This window comes from Cololabis saira, chromosome 7 (assembly GCF_033807715.1).
Source record: "Cololabis saira isolate AMF1-May2022 chromosome 7, fColSai1.1, whole genome shotgun sequence".
In the NCBI taxonomy this organism is placed as follows: Eukaryota; Metazoa; Chordata; class Actinopteri; order Beloniformes; family Belonidae; genus Cololabis; species Cololabis saira.
Window position 1 is genome coordinate 24,916,471 of NC_084593.1, and position 20,144 is coordinate 24,936,614.

The 20,144-nt window shown below is 37.5% G+C and overlaps 2 protein-coding genes across 3 annotated transcripts; both read left to right on the forward strand.

Moving 5' to 3' along the window:
• Positions 1-5,755: 5,755 nt before the first annotated feature.
• LOC133447355 (hemicentin-1-like) lies at positions 5,756-12,153 on the forward strand. The gene is made up of 5 exons (XM_061726029.1): positions 5,756-5,903; positions 7,137-7,394; positions 8,423-8,743; positions 10,105-10,425; positions 10,626-12,153. The coding sequence occupies exons 1-5, from the start codon at positions 5,756-5,758 to the stop codon at positions 10,889-10,891; spliced, it is 1,314 nt and encodes a 437-aa protein (XP_061582013.1). The 3' UTR covers positions 10,892-12,153.
• Positions 12,154-15,683: 3,530 nt separating this feature from the next.
• On the forward strand, positions 15,684-19,460 carry LOC133447563 (hemicentin-1-like). Of its 2 annotated transcripts, none has more exons than XM_061726267.1 (6): positions 15,684-15,809; positions 16,383-16,703; positions 16,816-17,073; positions 18,133-18,453; positions 18,637-18,897; positions 19,127-19,460. In XM_061726267.1, exons 1-6 carry the CDS (start codon positions 15,761-15,763, stop codon positions 19,291-19,293), a joined length of 1,377 nt encoding a protein of 458 aa, XP_061582251.1. In that variant the 5' UTR covers positions 15,684-15,760; the 3' UTR covers positions 19,294-19,460. The 2 variants fall into 2 exon arrangements, with proteins under 2 accessions (XP_061582251.1, XP_061582253.1); XM_061726269.1 differs by having other exon boundaries at positions 19,143-19,460.
• Positions 19,461-20,144: the final 684 nt, after the last annotated feature.

A 20,144-nucleotide genomic window follows, 5' to 3' on the forward strand; every position in this document is an offset into this window, starting at 1 on the left:
GGTCTCCATGGTATTAATGATGAATCTATTATTTCCTCCATCCAATATCATTGTTCCCTCTTTTTTCCATTTATATCTGTGTATTTCTGAGGCGTCGTCCATCAGCTGGAGGACCACAGTTCCTCCCAGAGCTCCGAAACACTGAACTCCATCACGTCTGCCATCACAGTAAGTTCTCACACCTACAAATTAGGAAACAAAAGATTGAAAGTAAAAGGGAAGTAAATATAATTTTTCTATTAATTTCCACAAATGAAATAACTGAGAATCAGTCCTATCAATCACTGAAACCAAAGACCAAGAACCAGTTTTGTAAACACACCATAATTCTCCTGCATCTGATGTATAGACTTTTCTTTTTAACAGTTTATATTATGCTGCAGATTTGTTACTTTTACTAAAGTTGAAGATTTTAAATCAACCAGTAGTGGTTCAGCTTTAACAGAATTAACTTCCTAAAACACAGTTACTTCGGCAGTAGTTTATCACTTATTACAAGTCTCCTGTTTAGACTTTTCGTGAGCTGTATGATGAGCTGTGTAAGTATGGAGTATCACATTTTGTGATACACGTCTGTTGTTTGGAGACACAACTCAAAAAACCAAAACCACAGTTGGTTCCCTGCTGCTTTACGTTATTGATAAGATTAAATGTGTTTACTGACAATCCAGAATGATTACTACAAAACATATTTACCGGCATCACTAAAATCATAATGAATAAAATAAAATTTTCAACAACTCACCAAGAGACCCTCCCAGTAGTATCAGCAACAGTCCCACCACAGCTTCCATCTCTCTCTGCAGCAGTTAAATAAATCAAACGATGTCTCCTTTTACACGTCAGCTGGATGTGCAGAAGGTAAAAATGGAAGTGAATGCATGACTGGTAACTTCCTCAAAGACAAGCGCAAGAATACCAACACATGCTGTCACCACCCTCTTCTCTCTCCATTCTCTGTCTGGGTTTACTTCATATTTTATGTCAACCGAATTTGAAAGTTTCAGTTCAGCTTTTTCAGGCATTGAACATTTTTTTTTCCAGTGAGGTAAAAAGCTGGGCGTTTTTTTCTTCCAAATCCAAATTATGTTCTGTCATTTGCTGGGGAAATGACCATATTTGGTCACTTGGGTAGACGCACATTTTATGAAACATTCAAAAGAGACGAAAGTTACAAGGTAAAAAATATATTAAAAAAAGATAGTTTAATATTCTTTAATTACACATTACTGTTCTTATAGTCTCGCCTGATGGTCAGCTTTTTTCTGCTGACTTGGAACAACTACTTTATTTCTTTCAAAATAACAGCATCATTCATTGATTTAAAGGTGAAACTGAATCAGCAAGTGCTGGTCTGAATCACTCCTCCCAGCTGAACATCAGTGAATGCAACACTCAGCTACAAGTGAAGCAAACCATAGTGAGTCATATTGTATTGTGCAGAAATTGGTACAATAATGAGGCAGGATCGTTTTAAAAGACTTGTAACAATTTAAGCATGAAGCTTGAATATTTAAGAGTGAGCAGGAATTATAACCTGTAAGGATGTGTTTGAATATTTCTGTATGTGGTTTCAGAGCTGTTGTGATTAATTGGCCACAGTGGTGAATGGACCGATTGATAACTTTCTTTACACGCATACCTTAGGTTTGTTTTGTTGTCTGCTTCGCCGGTCTTCTCTCTCTCTCTCGTTATTAGGGCCCGAGCAATGACAGTGCGAAGGCCCTATTATATCTGTAGGATTTTTTCTCGTTTTTCTCGGTTTTTTTTTTTTTTAATTTCCTTCTTCTGACGAAATGAGGGCCTTTTTGCCCCCCTAAACGTGCCCCAAAAGTCACCAAATTTTGCACGCAAGCCAGGCCTGGCAAAAAATGTGATATTTAATGGTTTTCATTAATGGGCGTGGCCCAATGGCTCAACAGCGCCCCCTAGAAAACTTTGTGCCTCAAGCCCCACAATACGGTTTGACCTACATGTCAATGTCAATGTCAATTTTATTTATATAGCACATTTAAAAACGATCGAGGTCAACCAAAGTGCTGTACAGTATAAAATAAAATGAAACAATATCAAAAGAAAATACAGTACAAAGTTTCACTACACTGTTACGTGCTACTAGACTATACTATACGTGAGTGTGTTACGTAGAACCCCCACTAGAGGGCGCAGTGCGTTCAGGAGGTACGCTGAACTGACAGGAGGCAGTCCTGCAGAATAAATCCACAGACTGAGAGATCAAGTATTAAATGCATCCTGTCTGGGTCTGATGACAACTCATGATTGTTTATAATAACAGTGAGGAAAAACCCACTTTACGACCATATAACCTGCTCACTTTATGGTAACACGGAGTTTCTTCTCCCAACAACCTGTTGTTGTGACAACTTGTTCCCTGTACAGTTTAGATATTATAGAATAATTTTAATATGACAACTAAAAAGACATTTAGTATCTGACTGCTTCATATGTTCTCATATTTTGTTAATTAGGGCCCGAGCACCTTCAGTGCGAAGGCCCTATTGTATCTGTAGGAATTTTTCTTTCTTTCTTTTTTCTTTTTTCTTCTGACGAAAGGAGGCCCTTTTTGCCCCCCTAAACATGCCCAAAAAGTCACCAAATTTTGCATGCAAGTCAGGCCTGGCGAAAAATTTGATATTTAATGGTTTACATTAATGGGCGTGGCAAAATGGCTCAACAGCGCCCCCCGGAAAACTTTGTGACTCAAGCCCCACAATACGGTTTGACGTACATGCACGGAAATCGCTACACACCTGTATCAGTACACAACTTAAAGAAAAGTCTCTTGGCGACATGGCCGAAACCAAACAGGAAGTCAGCCATTTTGAATTAATCGTGTCACTTTGGCGCAATTTATGCCATTCCTTCGGCAGTTAATACGGCCCGAACCGTAACGTGCCCCCAAGTGTGTTATACATCAAAATGTGCGTCTCCATCCTGCGACAACACGCATTACTTTTCTCTTTCAAAAGCGTTATAGTGGCGACGCTAGACGCCCAAAAGCGCGCCCACCCTTCATCTGGTTGGTTCAGACAGAAAAAACTTTGCGCCTCAAGCCCCATAATACGCTTTGACGTACATGAACGAAAATCGGTACACACCTGTATCATGTCGCAACTTAAAGAAAAGTCTCTTGGCGCCATGGCCGAAACCGAACAGGAAGTCGGCCATTTTGAACATTATGAATTAATCGCATAATTTTGGAGCAATATATGCCATTCCTTCGAGAGTTAATACGGCCCGAACCGTAACGTGCACCCAGATGTGTTATACATCAAAATGTGCGTCTCCATCCTGCGACTACACGCATTACTTTTCTCTTTCAAAAGTGTTACCGTGGCGACGCTAGACGCCAACAAGCGCACCCCCCCTTCATCTGATTGGTCCATATTTGATAGTTCCCCAAAAGGCACCAAATTTGGCATGCAAGCCAGGCCTGGCGATAAATTTGATATTTCATGGTTTGCATTAATGGGGGTGGCAAAATGGCTCAACAGCGCCCCCCGGAAAACTTTGTGCCTCAAGCCCCACAATACGGTTTGACGTACATGCACGAAAATCGCTACACACCTGTATCATGGCACAACTTAAAGAAAAGTCTCTTGGAGCCATGGCCGAAACCGAACAGGATGTCGGCCATTTTGAATACATTGTGTCATTTTGGCGAAATTTATGCCATTCCTACGGCAGTTAATTCAGCCCGAACCATAACACGCCCCCAGGTGTGTTATACATCAAAATGTGCGTCTACATCCTGCGACGCCACGCATTACTTTTCTCTTTCAAAAGTGTTACCGTGGCGACGCTAGACGCCAAAAGGCGCGCCCCCCCTTCATGTGATTGGTCCATATTTGATAGTTCTCCAAAAGTCACCAAATTTTGCATGCAAGCCAGACTTGGCGATACATTTGATATTTCATGGTTTGCATTAATGGGCGTGGCCTAACGGCTCAACAGCGCCCCCTAGAATACTTTTCTCTGCCATAACTTTTGAATGGTTTGACATAGAGAGTTGTGGGTGGTGTCATGGGACTCTGTAATGAGTCCTTAGGCTTCGTTGGCCTTAATTAGCCCCGCCCCTTCTTCTGATTGGTTGTCCCTTTTTTCTGCTATAACTTTTGAATGGTTTGACATAGGAAGTCGTGGGTGGTGTCATGGGACTCTGTAATGAGTCCTCAAGCTTCGTTGGCCTTAATTAGCCCCGCCCCTTCTTCTGATTGGTTGTCCCGATTTTCTGCTATAACTTTGGAATGGTTTGACATAGAGAGTCGTGGGTGGTGTCATGGGATTCTTTATGGAGCCCTTGACCTTCATTGGCTTAAATTAGCCCCGCCCCTTCTTCTGATTGGTTGTCCCTTTTTTCTGCTATAACTTTTGAATGGTTTGACATAGGAAGTCGTGGGTGGTGTCATGGGACTCTGTAATGAGTCCTTAAGCTTCGTTGGCCTTAATTAGCCCCGCCCCTTCTTCTGATTGGTTGTCCCGATTTTCTGCTATAACTTTGGAATGGTTTGACATAGAGAGTCGTGGGTGTCATCAGATTCTGTATGGAGTCCTTGACCTTCATTGGCTTGAATTAGCCCCGCCCCTTCTTCTGATTGGTTGTCCCTTTTTTCTGCTATAACTTTTCAATGGTTTGACATAGGAAGTCGTGGGTGGTGTCATTTCTGATACTTATGGGGGGCGGTGGCCGTGAGTGCGAGGGCCCGTTCATTGCTGCTTGCAGCTTTAATTGAATATTTTTTCTGCCACACTTGCATATTTTGCAAAGTACCAACAATGTTTTGTTCACTTGCTTTTTCACTTCTCCACACATCATGTTAAAAGGAAGTGATGTTTTGACAGCTGATCAGTAAAAGGAGGCATCTGTCTGCTCAGTGTTTGATTTATCTGACTTTAATCTGATAACTGCTGGAAACTAGGGTTAGGGTTAGGCGGAGATGGAAGCTGTGGTCGGTCTGTTGATGCTGCTACTTGGAGTATCACTTGGTGAGTTGTTGAACTTTCTTCTGATGGCATTTTATTTAAACATAATTGATTTAATTCAGTTTAAAAGACTCTTTTTCTGATAATGTTAAACCGGACGTGTATGATAGTTTATAAACAATATCCTTCATAGATGTTGTTTTGGTCTCTCAGAAATTCTGTTGTGTTTACTTTTAACTCACCAAGCTTTCACCAGCGCTAAAATAAACTTGTTTTTAAAAGGTTAATGCTGTTAACTGAAACACAACTGGTTTCCGGCCACAGATTGAGGAAGTTATGTGTTGTGACCTAAAACTTTAGTCATAGTAACAAAACAGCAGCAAAAGATGAACCGTTACAAACAAAAGTCTTCACATCAGCTGCAGGAAAATTATGGTCTGTTTACAAAACTGGTTCTTGATCCTGTGGACTGGTTTTAGAGTTGATTCAACCAAATATCATAGTTATTTGTTTATTTAATGCTTTTAGTTATCGATAAAACTGAATTTAATTTAATTTATTGAAATTTATAGAAACAGTTACAGTTGTTTAGGTTTTCTTTACTTCTACTTCTTAATATTAAGTATCCTTATTTTCAGGTGCTGAAACCTTCTGTGATGGCAGACAGGATGGAGTTCAGTGTTTTGGAGCTCTGGGAGGAACTGTGGTCCTTCAGCTGATGGACGACGCCTCACAAATACCCAGACATCAATGGAAAAAAGATGGAACAATAATATTGAACGGAAGAAAGAATACTATCATCACTAATACCATGAAGACCCGATCTGTCTTTATTCCCAGTAATGGAACATTTCTGATCAACAACCTGATCAGGACTGATGATGGTCAATATACACTTGAACTCCAGGATTCAGATGGACGAGAAACAGCAGAACGAACTCTACAATTGTTTATTCAAGGTAAATAACTTTTTCTTGTTATCAAATTAAGTTATTTGTTTAAAACTAAATTTAAGTTTAAACATTAAATATTTCAATGTACATAATTTATTGTACAATGTTCTTCTATGCTTGTATGGAGGATTTTTTTGTGCCAAAATTAAATGAATAAATACATCATTAATTATTTAAAATGGGAATGAAATATATCATTAATTAATTAAATGTGTCATTAATTACTTAAAATTAGAATAAAATATGTCATTAATTAATTAAAATACAATTCATTTTAAGTAAAAATATATATTTATTATTTCAGCATTTAATTAATTAATGACACATTTAATTAATGATTTCGTGTTGCGTGTGAATCATGAAATGTAAAACTGCATTTAATTAATTAATGACACATTTAATTAATGATTTCGTGTTGCTGAATCATGAAATGTAAATGTAAAACTGTCAGTTTCCCTCGTCAAACTCAGTGGGCGGATTCCAAACACCTCATTGGTTCCCCTGCACATCAAGTCAAGATGGGAAAGTGCAGAAATAACTCCAACGACTTCGAGCAGTTCCTCTGCTTTACATGCTACATGCTTGGGGTCAGCAGATCCTACTTCCACATACTCTGCAAGGTCGAAGATATCGCTCACCAACTCTCTACAAAGTTCACGAAAATCATTCCAAACTCAGCTGTCATGTTTAGAAAGTCCAAAGCAGTGGATTCCACTAGATTTGCGTTAGCCCCGCCCACTGAGTTTGACGAGTGAAACTGACAGTTTTACATTTACATTTCATGATTCAGCAACACAAAATCATTAATTAAATGTGTCATTAATTAATTAAATGCAGTTTTACATTTCATGATTCACACGTAACACGAAATCATTAATTAAATGTGTCATTAATTAATTAAATGCAGTTTTACATTTCATGATTCACACGTAACACGAAATCATTAATTAAATGTGTCATTAATTAATTAAATACTGAAATAATAAATATATATTTTTACTTAAAATGAATTGTATTTTAATTAATTAATTACATATTTCATTCTAATTTTAATTAATTAATGACACATTTAATTAATTAATGATATATTTAATTCCCATTTTAATTAATTAATGATGTATTTATTTATTTAATTTTGGCACAAAAAATCCTCCATATGCTTGTTCTGTACTGTCTCTGCTTATCAATATCAAATGTAAAGAGTCAGTCATGATATCAAACATCTTGTGTGTCTCTCAGCTCCGGTGTCCTCTGTCCTGCTGGTGTCTGAGTGTCTGTCTGAGGGACAGATGAAGGTGTCCTGCTCCTCTGAGGGAGGGGACAGTCCTCAGTACAGCTGGACTCTGGATGGAAACACACTGACAGACTCTGAGCTCCTCTCTGGAACCACTGAGACAAACATCATCATCCTGAAACAAAACCTCTCAGGACGTCTGGTCTGCTCAGTCAGGAACCACATCAGTCGTGTCTCCAATGAAACGATATTAACAACCTGCGGTGAGTGAAAAGTTATAAAATAATCAGCTTGATAATCATGACACTTACTATTCAAGCTGTACATAATCATTGTGTTTATTATTAATTGCTATGTTGATAGGCTTCATTTTCATTAACTGCACTTCTGATGGGAAACAAATATCAAAGTGGGTGTTTAAAGAAAACAACACTCTGTGTATTGAACCAACACCTGTTTCTACAACTGTGGGTAAGGAGACAGAGGCATTTAAACCTTGTAAAATTAACACATCCTCCAATCAAACTATGAATCTCAGCTCAGAGGAGTTTTGGTACATTCATACATTAAGTCTTACTTGGCTGCAGCGGGTTGCAGGATTGATCTAATAGAGTCTTTCTTTCTCCGTTTTCACAAAAACATGTGCTGTGTTTCCTGACTGAAATATCTGTGTTTGCTTTTATCATGTCCTCTAATCTTACTTTGAATCTTAATACTTTGTAAATTAGTGAAGATTCCTATGGACTGAATTAATTGTTGCAACAAACAACAGTAACAAACTCATAAAGTATCATCATTGCTCCTCTCATTTACGCAAAGTCATAAATGAACATTTTAAGATGTTGTAAAAGGATAAACTCAGTTTGTACTAAACAGTCACCAGGAATTAAATACACCATCATCCTGAAACAAAACCTCTCAGGGCGTCTGCTCAGTCAAAAACAACATTAGTCGTGTCTCCAAAAAACAGATGATTCAATTTTTACTGAAGTTAACATGTTTTAAAAAGTTAAAACTGTCAGCTGAAACACAACAGTCACCATTGAAGGACTTTATGTTTGGAGCTCTTAAAATTTAGTAAAAGTAACAAAAACAGCAGCATGAAATGAACCGTTACAAACAAAAATCTTCACATCAGCTGCAGGAGAATTATGGTCTGTTTACAAAACTGGTTATATAGTTATTTACTTTAGTCTTTTTAATATTTTGTTTCCTAATTTGCAGCTTTGAAAACTTGGTCAATTACACTTGATGATCTCTTGTGTTTAATATTAAATGTCCTTATTTTCAGATGGTAAAACCTTCTGTGATGGCAGACGTGATGGAGTTCAGTGTTATGGAGCTCTGGGAGGAACTGTGGTCCTCCAGCTGATGGACGACGCCTCACAAATACCCAGATATCTATGGATAAAAGATGGAACAACGATATTGACTGGAAGAAGGAATACTATCATCATTAATACCATGGAGACCAGATCTGTCTTTATTCCCAGTAATGGAACATTTCTGATCAACAACCTGATCAGGACTGATAGTGGTCAATATACACTTGAACTCCAGGATTCAGATGGACGACAAACAGGAAAACAATCTCTACTGTTGTTTATTCAAGGTATTTATCATTTACACTTTTGGGCATTAAGTCATATTATGATATCTTAATCCTATTCTGTATAAATGTGACGTTTCACTTTATGTTATGAGGCCACTTGATGTACGTAAGTCAGTAAGTAATGTTTATTTATGTCGCTTTTTTCACAAGTTAAAAGCCACAAAGTACTTCACAAGCCACATATAAAAAGATAAGTCAAAAGCATGAAAACAAGGAGCAAAAAAACAAACATAATACAAGAAATACATGATAAACACAAAAAAAAAAACATTCCAAATTTATAACAGCGCCCAAGTCTAATTACAAGCCTGTCCAAATAAGAGACTCTTTGCCCACTTTTTAAAAGGCCAGCAGATTTTGACCAGATGACCTCAGGCTGTGAGATTTGCTGAGCAGCTCTAAAAGGTCAGATATGTGGGTAGGCGCTTGACTACAATTTTAAAATTGACCCTAAAATGCACTAGTAACCAATGGAAAACGTTTAAAACAGGGTTATGTGTTGTCTCTGCCTTGTGTTTGTTCGGAGCCTTGCAGCAGCATGCTGGACTGCTTGTGGATGGCCAACCTTGTTTTTTCTTTAAACAGGTAAAACGGGTATAACAATAGTCTAACAAAATAAGAAAAAGGATGAGCATTCATCTTCAGCTCAGATTATGTCAGTTATTTACAAAGTTGAGCAATATTTCTGAACTGAAAGAACCAATTCATTACGAATTGTCTGGAATAAAACTCCAAAACAGCAGAGTCAAAAATAAGAACACGGTTTTTGAGGTCTGACTGGACAGAAGGGCCTAATGCACCGAGGCTCTGCTTTATTTCAGAGATAAGGCTTTCATCAGCAATAATAAGGGCTTCTGTCTTCTCTGCATTTAGCTTCAAGTAGTTGTCACACAGTGAATGTTTGCGGCTGCTCAAACACTTCATCAAAGACCACAACTTATCAAATTGTGAAGGTTTAAATGAACAGTAAAGTTGGATATCATCAGCATAGAAATGGTAAGACATATCAGGATATTGCCTCATTATTATTGGTAGAGGAACAATGTACGAAAAGAACAAGAGACGACCCAGAACTGAACCTTGAGGTACCCCACATGACAGGCTTGTGGATTCTGATGCAGACTCATGTTTGTCATTTTAACTCATATTTTGTGATACTCCATGTTTGTATAGCTCATTATTTTATTTTACAAAACAGCTGTATATTATACACCATTGCAAACAAAAGTCTTCACATCAGCTCTAGGAGAATTATCATCTGTTTATGAAACTTGTTCTTGGTCCCACAAACTGATGGTTTTAGTAAAGAATTATAGATAATTCCACCTGTTTACTTGTATCTTTTGTGTCCTAATTTTCAGGTGGTGAAACTTACTGTGATGGCAGACAGGATGGAGTTCAGTGTTTTGGAGCTCTGGGAGGAACTGTGGTCCTCCAGCTGATGGACAATACCTCAGAAATACCCAGATATCAATGGATAAAAGAGGAAACTATAATATTGAATGGAAAAAAGAATACTATCATCACTAATACCATGGAGACCAGATCTGTCTTTATTCCCAGTAATGGAACATTTCTGATCAACAACCTGATCAGGACTGATGGTGGTCAATATACACTTGAAGTCTTTGATTCAGAAGGACGAGAAACAGGAAAACAAACTCTGCAGCTGTTTATTCAAGGTAAATACAATTTATACTTTTGGGTGTTAAGTCATACTATAATATCTGAATCTCATACTGTATTAAAAATCAGATTTTTTTTTCATATCAATACCCTGTACTGGTCCTGCTTTTTATGGTAAACTTTAAAAATAAAGATTAAATAAAAAAATAAATAAAGATGAATTCCCAATATCAAAAGGGATGTTTGTGTCTCTCAGCTCCGGTGTCCTCTGTCCTGCTGGTGTCTGAGTGTCTGTCTGAGGGACAGGTGAAGGTGTCCTGCTCCTCTGAGGGAGGGGACAGTCCTCAGTACAGCTGGACTCTGGATGGAAACACACTGACAGACTCTGAGCTCCTCTCTGGAACCACTGAGACAAACATCATCATCCTGAAACAAAACCTCTCAGGACATCTGGTCTGCTCAGTCAGGAACCACATCAGTCGTGTCTCCAATGAAACGATATTAACAACCTGCATTGAGTGAGAACTTATAATACAATACATATATAATATAATATTACTATAATACTATACAATAATCCGCCTGAGAGTCATAACACTGATTAAAACCATGCTGTACATTAATTAGGGCCCGAGCACTTACAGTGCGAAGGCCCTATTGTATCTGCAGGAATTCTTGTTTTTCTCGTTTTTATTTTCCTCGTTTTTCTTCCGACAAAATGGGGGCCTTTTTGCCCCCGTAACGTGCGCCAAAAGTCACCAAATTTTGCACGCAAGCCAGGCCTGGCGAAAAATTTGATATTTAATGGTTTGCATTAATGGGCGTGGCCTAATGGCTCAACAGCGCCCCGTAGAAAACTTTGTGCCTCAAGCCCCATAATACGGTTTGACGTACATGCAAGAAAATCGGTACACACCTGTATCATGTTGCAACTTAAAGAAAAGTTTCTTGGCAGCATGGCCAAAACTGAACAGGAAGTCGGCCATTTTGAATTAATCGTGTAATTTTGGCGCAATTTATGCCATTTCTTCTGCCGTTTCTTCGCCCGAACCGTAACATGCACCCAGGTGTGTTATACATCAAAATGTGTCTCCATCCTGCGACGATGGGCATTACTTTTCTCAGTCAAAAGCGTTACCGTGGCGATGATAGACGCCAAAAAGCTTTTAAATGGTTTGATATACAGAGTCGTGGGTGGTGTCATCGAACTCAGTTTTGACTCCTTCACCTTAATTGGTGCAAATTAGCCCCTCCCCTTCTTCTGATTGGTCGATATTTGATAGTTCCTCTTTTCTGCAATAACTTTTGAATAACTTTTGACGTAAAGACTTGTGGGTGGTGTCATTGGACATGGTTTTGAGTCTTTCACCTTAATTGGTGCAAATTAGCCCCGCCCCTTCATCTGATTGGTCGATATCTGATAGTTCCTACTTTCTGCCATAACTTTTGAATGGTTTAAGAGTCGTGGTTGGTGTCATCCGCTAAATGTCCAGGCCTGAAGACATCTACATGCAAGTCATACAAGCACTTCCACTGCAGCACGCCTGAACATGCACAAGGGTGCGAAGGCCCGTTCATCGCTGCTTGCAGCTTTAATTATTATTGTTTTCACTTGTAGTCTTCAAATGAACTAAATGCACTTCTGATGTGACACAAATATCCAAGAGGATGTTTAAGGAAAATAACAACAGTCCTTACAAGAATTACACATACTGTAGTAATAAAAGCTTAATTTAAATCTTCTACAATTAACACAAACTACAAACTGTGATTTTCTTTTCAAATTATTGGCCTATATGACATATTTTCTTTTCTTCTCTGTATTTTGCTATTATGCTGTCCAATAAAAGATATAAGAGTTCATCTTGAAACATTGTTTTTTCTTTATATATCACTTCATTCTACAGAAAATAAGACTTTTAAAATATTATTTTTTCAACATTCAGTTATATTTTTTAAGTATTTGGTATTTGGAAAGTATTTGTATTTCTTATATTTCTTAATATTTGTAGTGTACATTTGATAATTTCCAAATATTAAAGATGATTTTTTTTGTCATTATCATTCAAAAAATAACTGATGCAAAACAAAACTTTCAAAGAATCAATCACTTGTTAATGCATTAATTAAAAAAAATATATATATATTAACAAAACCCTGAAACTTTGATAAGGTTCACTTCACTGTTGAGCATCTTTTTTTCTCTTCAAATCTCAGGACTCAGATTCATTGGTGTGAAGTTTCTCTCTGCTGGCATAGATACACTTTACTATAATTGTTGTCACTTTTAGAGCAAGGTTGCAGCACTTCGGTCCCACGATTCAAATTGAGCCTTACCATAATGGATGAAAGATATAAAATAGTTGGTCAAATTCAGCAGAAGCAACCTGACAATCGGGTGGAAACACTGAAACATTAAAGGGTTCGTGGTGAGTTTATCCTGCAAATTTAGACAAACTGAATCAGGACAGATGATATCTGAAATGTCTGTCTGAAGTTCAAAAGAAGGAAGAGTCCCACAGTGAAAAGTACCACAGATCTTCTCCTGCGGGGTTAGATAAAATATATTAAAGATTAAGGCTGGTATAGAAAATGGATGGATGAATCGGATGGATCCGTTGTCTAACCTGGGTTTGGGGCTCTTTGCTGTTGGGCTTGTCTGGGTGGCTCCTTGCCCGCAGATTCTAAAGGCTTGTGTGCCCGTTGTGTGTTTTCCTGTGTTTCTCTCATTTCAGATTTGCAGCGAATGCCACCTTTCAACACCCCCTTACATATATGTTTGACATTTAAAAAAAAAAAAAGCTTCTTACAATGATGAGAAAACTGTCTTATAGTCTTCTGGCCTGTTATTGCTGGTACCTCTGAGTATTAAAAAAAAAAGATAAAATATATTGCTAAGAATCTCATATCATCATTTCTTAAGCTGATGAAGGAGGTGAGGGAAATACTGAACTAGTCACCCGTCACTGATGCACCAATGAAGGATTTGTGTAAAACTTACTGAATTAACCCAGAAACATAAAACCAAACAAACCATGTGTTCTACTTGAGTTGGTCCTCAGTTATTAAAATACAGCTGCCAAAAAGTGTTGCTTATATCCATTATCTATACCTGCTTAGTCCAATTCAGTGATCTGCCGGAGCCCACCTCAGCTCTCTTTGGGTGAAAGGCAGGGGTACACCTGAACAAGTCACGGGGCCACATATAGACAAACTACTCACACTCACTGACTGCAAACTGACTACCAAGAGACATTACCAGCAGTTTATACTGCAAATTTAGATAAAGTTGATCATGCCAGACCAGCAGTATCGTGGACCTCCCACTACATGTTCTTTCAAATACATTGATTGGCAACATGTTCATTCATATATTTTATTTTATTAATTTTTTTACTATGATACTTACAGTGTCACATCATTCATGCGAGAATGAGGAAAATCTATCTAATCACTAGTCACTGATGCACTTAATGTGTATGTGCAAAACTCACTGAATTAGCTCATTGAGTACAGTAGCCTGAGGTCCTCTCGTGCCACTGACAGCTGGTCAGACACACAACCAGTCCGTCTCACAAACATTGTCTGTTTGTCAGGTAGTCAGTAATCTGCGTGATTGTGGAGGCATCCACCTGTGTCTTCAGGAATTTCTTTCATAGTAATGCAGGCTGGATGGTAGTAAATGCACTGGAGAAATCAAAGAACATGATCCTCACAGTACTGGCTGCTTTGTCCAGATGACTGTGGGTTTGTAGAAGCAGGTGCCGTTTTTGAATTGTACAATGTCAAATTGCATTCTAAGTTATCAAAAAGATTCCTTTTATATATTCTTCATTTTCACAGTAAAAAAAAATAAGTTTCTTACGCTGATGTTATGGTTATTTAGGTCCTGTTATGGCACAAATATAGGAAAACTGTTTTAAAAGTGAGCTATGGTCAAATCAAATGTAGTTAAAAATGGCCAATTATACCCTAGACACCAAAGGGTTAAGATATAAACCAGATAGATTTTAGTAAAGAATTATAGATAATTCCACCTGTTTACTTGTATCTTTTGTGTCCTAATTTTCAGGTGGTGAAACTTACTGTGATGGCAGACAGGATGGAGTTCAGTGTTTTGGAGCTCTGGGAGGAACTGTGGTCCTCCAGCTGATGGACAATACCTCAGAAATACCCAGATATCAATGGATAAAAGAGGAAACTATAATATTGAATGGAAAAAAGAATACTATCATCACTAATACCATGGAGACCAGATCTGTCTTTATTGCCAGTAATGGAACATTTCTGATCAACAACCTGATCAGGACTGATGGTGGTCAATATACACTTGAAGTCTTTGATTCAGAAGGACGAGAAACAGGAAAACAAACTCTGCAGCTGTTTATTCAAGGTAAATACAATGTATACTTTTGGGGTGTTAAGTCATACTATAATATCTGAATCTCATACTGTATTAAAAATCTAACATATTTTTTCATATCAATACCCTGTACTGGTCCTGCTTTTTATTGTAAACTTTAAAAATAAAGATAAAATAATAAAAAATAATAATAATAAAGATGAATTTCCAATATCAAAAGTGATATTTGTCTCTCAGCTCCGGTGTCCTCTGCCCTGCTGGTGTCTGAGTGTCTGTCTGAGGGACAGATGAAGGTGTCCTGCTCCTCTGAGGGAGGGGACAGTCCTCAGTACAGCTGGACTCTGGATGGAAACACACTGACAGACTCTGAGCTCCTCTCTGGAACCACTGAGACAAACATCATCATCCTGAAACAAAATACAGTTTCACTACACTGTTACGTGCTACTATACTATACTATACGTGAGTGTGTTACGTAGAACCCCCACTAGAGGGCGCAGTGCGTTCAGGAGGTACGCCGAACTGACAGGAGGCAGTCCTGCAGAATAAATCCACAGACTGAGAGATCAAGTATTAAATGCATCCTGTCTGGGTCTGATGACAACTCCTGATTGTTTATAATAACAGTGAGGAAAAACCCACTTTACGACCATATAACCTGCTCACTTTATGGTAACACAGAGTTTCTTCTCCCAACAACCTGTTGTTGTGACAACTTGTTCCCTGTACAGTTTAGATATTATAGAATAATTTTAATATGACAACTAAAAAGACATTTAGTATCTGACTGCTTCATATGTTCTCATATTTTGTTAATTGAATATTTTTTCTGCCACACTTGCATATTTCGCAAAGTGCTAACAATGTTTTGTTCACTTGCTTTTTCACTTCTCCACATATCATGTTACTGTAAAAGGAAGTGATGTTTTGACAGCTGATCAGTAAAAGGAGGCATCTGTCTGCTCAGTGTTTGAGTTATCTGCATTAATCTGATAACTGCTGGAAACTAGGGTTAGGGTTAGGTGGAGATGGAAGCTGTGGTGGGACTGTTGATCATGCTACTCGGAGTATCACTTGGTGAGTTGTCTAATTTTCTTCTGATGGCATTTTATTTAAACAGAATTGATTTAATTCAGTTTAAAAGACTCTTTTTCTGATAATGTTAAACCGGACGTGTATGATGGTTTATAAACAATATCCTTCATAAATGTTGTTTTGGTCTCTCAGAAATTCTGTTGTTTACTTTTAACTCACCAAGCTTTCACCAGTGCTAAAATAAACTTGTTTTTAAAAGGTTAATGCTGTTAACTGAAACACAACTGGCTTCCGGCCACAGATTGAGGAAGTTATGTGTTGAAACCTAAAACTTTAGTCATAGTAACAAAACAGCAGCAAAAGATGAACCGTTACAAACAAAAGTCTTCACATCAGCTGCAGGAGAATTATGGTCTGTTTACAAAACTGGTTCTTGATCCTGCGGACTGGTTTTAGAGTTGATTCAACCAAATATCATAGTTATTTATTTATTTAACGCTTTTAGTTATTGATAAAACTGAATTTAATTTAATTTGTTGAAATTTATAGAAACAGTTACAGTTGTTTAGGTTTCCTTTACTTCTACTTCTTAATATTAAGTATCCTTATTTTCAGGTGCTGAAACCTTCTGTGATGGCAGACGTGATGGAGTTCAGTGTTTTGGAGCTCTGGGAGGAACTGTGGTCCTCCAGCTGATGGACAACGCCTCAGAAATACCCAGATATGACTGGAGAAAAAATGGAACAAGGATATTGAATGGAAGAAAGAAATATTTTTTAATTAATACCATGGAGACCAGATCTGTCTTTATTCCCAGTAATGGAACATTTCTGATCAACAACCTGATCAGGACTGATGGTGGTCAATATACACTTAGACTCCAGGATTCAGATGGACGACAAACAGGAAAACAAACTCTACAGCTGTTCATTCAAGGTAATTAACTTTTATCTTCTTGTGGGAAATTAACATGTATTAATATAAATACATTATTTTACTGATCTATTTTAAACTTTGCTAATACCTGCATACCATATTCTCCATACAGCTCCGGTGTCCTCTGTCCTGCTGGTGTCTGAGTGTCTGTCTGAGGGACAGATGAAGGTGTCCTGCTCCTCTGAGGGAGGGGACAGTCCTCAGTACAGCTGGACTCTGGATGGAAACACACTGACAGACTCTGAGCTCCTCTCTGGAACCACTGAGACAAACATCATCATCCTGAAACAAAACCTCTCAGGACGTCTGGTCTGCTCAGTCAGGAACCACATCAGTCGTGTCTCCAATGAAACGATATTAACAACCTGCGGTGAGTGAAAAGTTATAAAATAATTAGCTTGATAATCTTGACACTAACTATTCAAGCTGTACATAATCATTGTGTTTATTATTACGCAAATATCAAAGTGGATGTTTAAAGAAAATAACACTCTGTCTATTGAACCAACAGCTGTTCCTACAACTGTGGGTAAGGAGACAGAGTCATTTAAACCTTCTACAATTAACACATCCTCCAATCAAACCATGAATCTCAGCCCAGAGGCGTCTTGCTACCTTCATAATTTAAATCTTACTGTACTGCAGCGGGTTGCAATAGTCTTTCGTTCTCAGTTCTTACAAAAATATGTGCTGTGTTTGCTGACTGAAATGTGTCTGTTTGCTTTTATCTTATCCTCTAATCATACTCTGAATCTTAATACTTGATGAATAAGTGAAAACTCCCATGGACTGAATTACCGGTAATTGTTGCAACTTAAAACAGTAACAACCTCAAAGTATCATTATTTACGCAAAGTCGAAAATTAACATTTTAAGATGTTGTAAAGAGATGAACTCAGTTTGTACTAAACAGTCACCAGGAATTAAATACATCATCATCCTGAAACAAAACCTCTCAGGACGTCTGCTCAGTCCAGAACAACATCAGTCGTGTCTCCAAAAAACAGATGATTCGATTTTTACTGAAGTTAACATGTTTTAAAAAGTTCAAACTGTCAGCTGAAACACGACAGTCACCATTGAAGGACTTTATGTTTGGAGCTCTTAAAATGTAGTAAAAGCAACAAAAAGAGCAGCATGAGATAAACCGTTACAAACAAAAGTCTTCACATCAGCTGCAGGAGAATTATGGTCTGTTTACAAAACTGGTTCATGATCCTCTAGACTGTTTTTTTTTTTGTGTTGATTCAACCAAATCTCATACTTATATATTTAAATATATACTGTATTTAGTAGAAATCTATATAAAACGTCATAGTTATTTACTTTTTTCTTTTTAATATTTTGTTTCCTAATTTGCAGCTTTGAAAACTTGGTCAATTACACTTGATGATCTCTTGTGTTTAATATTAAATGTCCTTATTTTCAGATGGTAAAACCTTCTGTGATGGCAGACGTGATGGAGTTCAGTGTTTTGGAGCTCTGGGAGGAACTGTGGTCCTCCAGCTGATGGACAATACCTCAGAAATACACAGATATCTATGGAATAAAGATGGAACAATAATATTGTATGGAAGAAAGAATACCATCATCATTAATACCATGAAGACCCGATCTGTCTTTATTCCCAGTAATGGAACATTTCTGATCAACAACCTGATCAGGACTGATGGTGGTCAATATACACTTAAACTCCAGGATTCAGATGGACGACAAACAGCAGAACGAACTCTACAATTGTTTATTCAAGGTAAATAACTGTTTCTTGTTATCAAATTAAGTTATTTGTTTAAAACAAAATTTAAGTTTAAATATTTTAATGTACATAATATATTGGACAATGTTCTTCTATGCTTGTTCTGTACTGTCTCTGCTTATCATTATCAAATGTAAAGAGTCAGTCATGATATCAAACATCTTGTGTGTCTCTCAGCTCCGGTGTCCTCTGTCCTGCTGGTGTCTGAGTGTCTGTCTGAGGGACAGATGTGTATGTGCCGCTCCTCTGAGGGAGGGGACAGTCCTCAGTACAGCTGGACTCTGGATGGAAACACACTGACAGACTCTGAGCTCCTCTCTGGAACTAATGAGACAAACATCATCATCCTGAAACAAAATCTCTCAGGACGTCTGGTCTGCTCAGTCAGGAACCACATCAGTTGTGTGTCCAATGAACTGATGATTTCTGTTTGTAGAGGTGAGAAAATATTTTCCAATGAAAATACCTTTTGTTATATTTTTTTAAGAGTTTGGCAAGATCAATGACAGTCTCTAATGGAAGTAACAGTCTCATGGAAAGAATGGAAACAGATGTAACTGCACCATCACCAAAATCTCATCCACAAGAGACTGGAATCATAAAATCCCATCCCGTTCCTCTCAGTGCTAACATAACTTCTGGTTTTTGTGTCTCTTGTCTATAACAGATCTCTCTCTGCTCAGATGTGCTCTGATGGCTGTTGTGGCGGTCGTTTCATTTATTGGGATTGGTGTCTATTTCAAATGGAAGAAGACAAAATACAAGAAAGTTGAAGCGTCTGCTGCAGCACAAAGAAGAGAGCATCCAGAGGAGTTCTCAGTGACTGAACTGTAGAGGTTTATTGATCACTGATCATGTTTTAGATATGTGTGTTGACAGTTAAATACAAATATCAGTGTTAATTCAGAATTCAAAACTACGGAAGAGTATTAGGGCCACTTAAAAAAAAAAAAAAAATTCTGAGAAAAAAGTAAGAATTCTGACTTTAATCTCAGAATTCTGAGAAAAAAGTCAGAATTCTGGGCCACTTAAAAAAAAATTAAAATAATTCTGAGAAAAAAGTCAGAATTCTGACTTTATTCTCAGAATTCTGACTTTAATCTCAGAATTCTGAGAAAAAAGTCAGAATTCTGACTTTTTTCTCAGAATTTTTTTTTTTTTTTTAAGTGGCCCTAATACTCTTCCGTACAAAACAATTGCTGCACTGGAAAATGTACCTAAAGTAAAATTCAAGAGGAAAGAACAGATTTTCTTCAGATTTTATTCTAAAATAGAAACTGACTCTAAACAGCTTTTACTTCAATATAACTGAATATATATGGGATGTAAACGACCATATTGAGCCAATTTGTTTAGTTGATATATTTTTCTTTATGATAAACATGGGATTTGTTATGAGTATAATTTCAGTTGATTATTCTTTGGATGTGTCTTAAAATTGTAATTTCTTTTGTGTATATATTGTATTTAATATGATTTGTATGTAAATTGACCGGAAATCCGCCCACATTATTTAAAGGGTCCGGCGGGCGGCTCCAGCTGTTGATGATCAGCTGGCTTCTGACAGCCGGGTAAACCTTAAAACTTCCCTGGGCTTTCATACAGGATTGGGTCCCTTTTTGTCATCTGTGGCTCTGTGCCGGTCAGTCCATACATTTTTTGTGTTGATGGTGATGAACAGACAA

Bases quoted from the DNA above. Each gene is read 5' to 3' on its own strand.
- LOC133447563 (XM_061726267.1), top strand. From the start codon at position 15,761: ATGGAAGCTGTGGTGGGACTGTTGATCATGCTACTCGGAGTATCACTT. The intron at 18,454-18,636 runs GTAAATAACTGT...TGTGTCTCTCAG, and splicing joins TCTACAATTGTTTATTCAAG to CTCCGGTGTCCTCTGTCCTG. The intron at 18,898-19,126 runs GTGAGAAAATAT...TGTCTATAACAG, and splicing joins GATGATTTCTGTTTGTAGAG to ATCTCTCTCTGCTCAGATGT.
- LOC133447355 (XM_061726029.1), top strand. From the start codon at position 5,756: ATGAAGACCCGATCTGTCTTTATTCCCAGTAATGGAACATTTCTGATC. The intron at 5,904-7,136 runs GTAAATAACTTT...TGTGTCTCTCAG, and splicing joins TCTACAATTGTTTATTCAAG to CTCCGGTGTCCTCTGTCCTG. The intron at 8,744-10,104 runs GTATTTATCATT...CCTAATTTTCAG, and splicing joins TCTACTGTTGTTTATTCAAG to GTGGTGAAACTTACTGTGAT.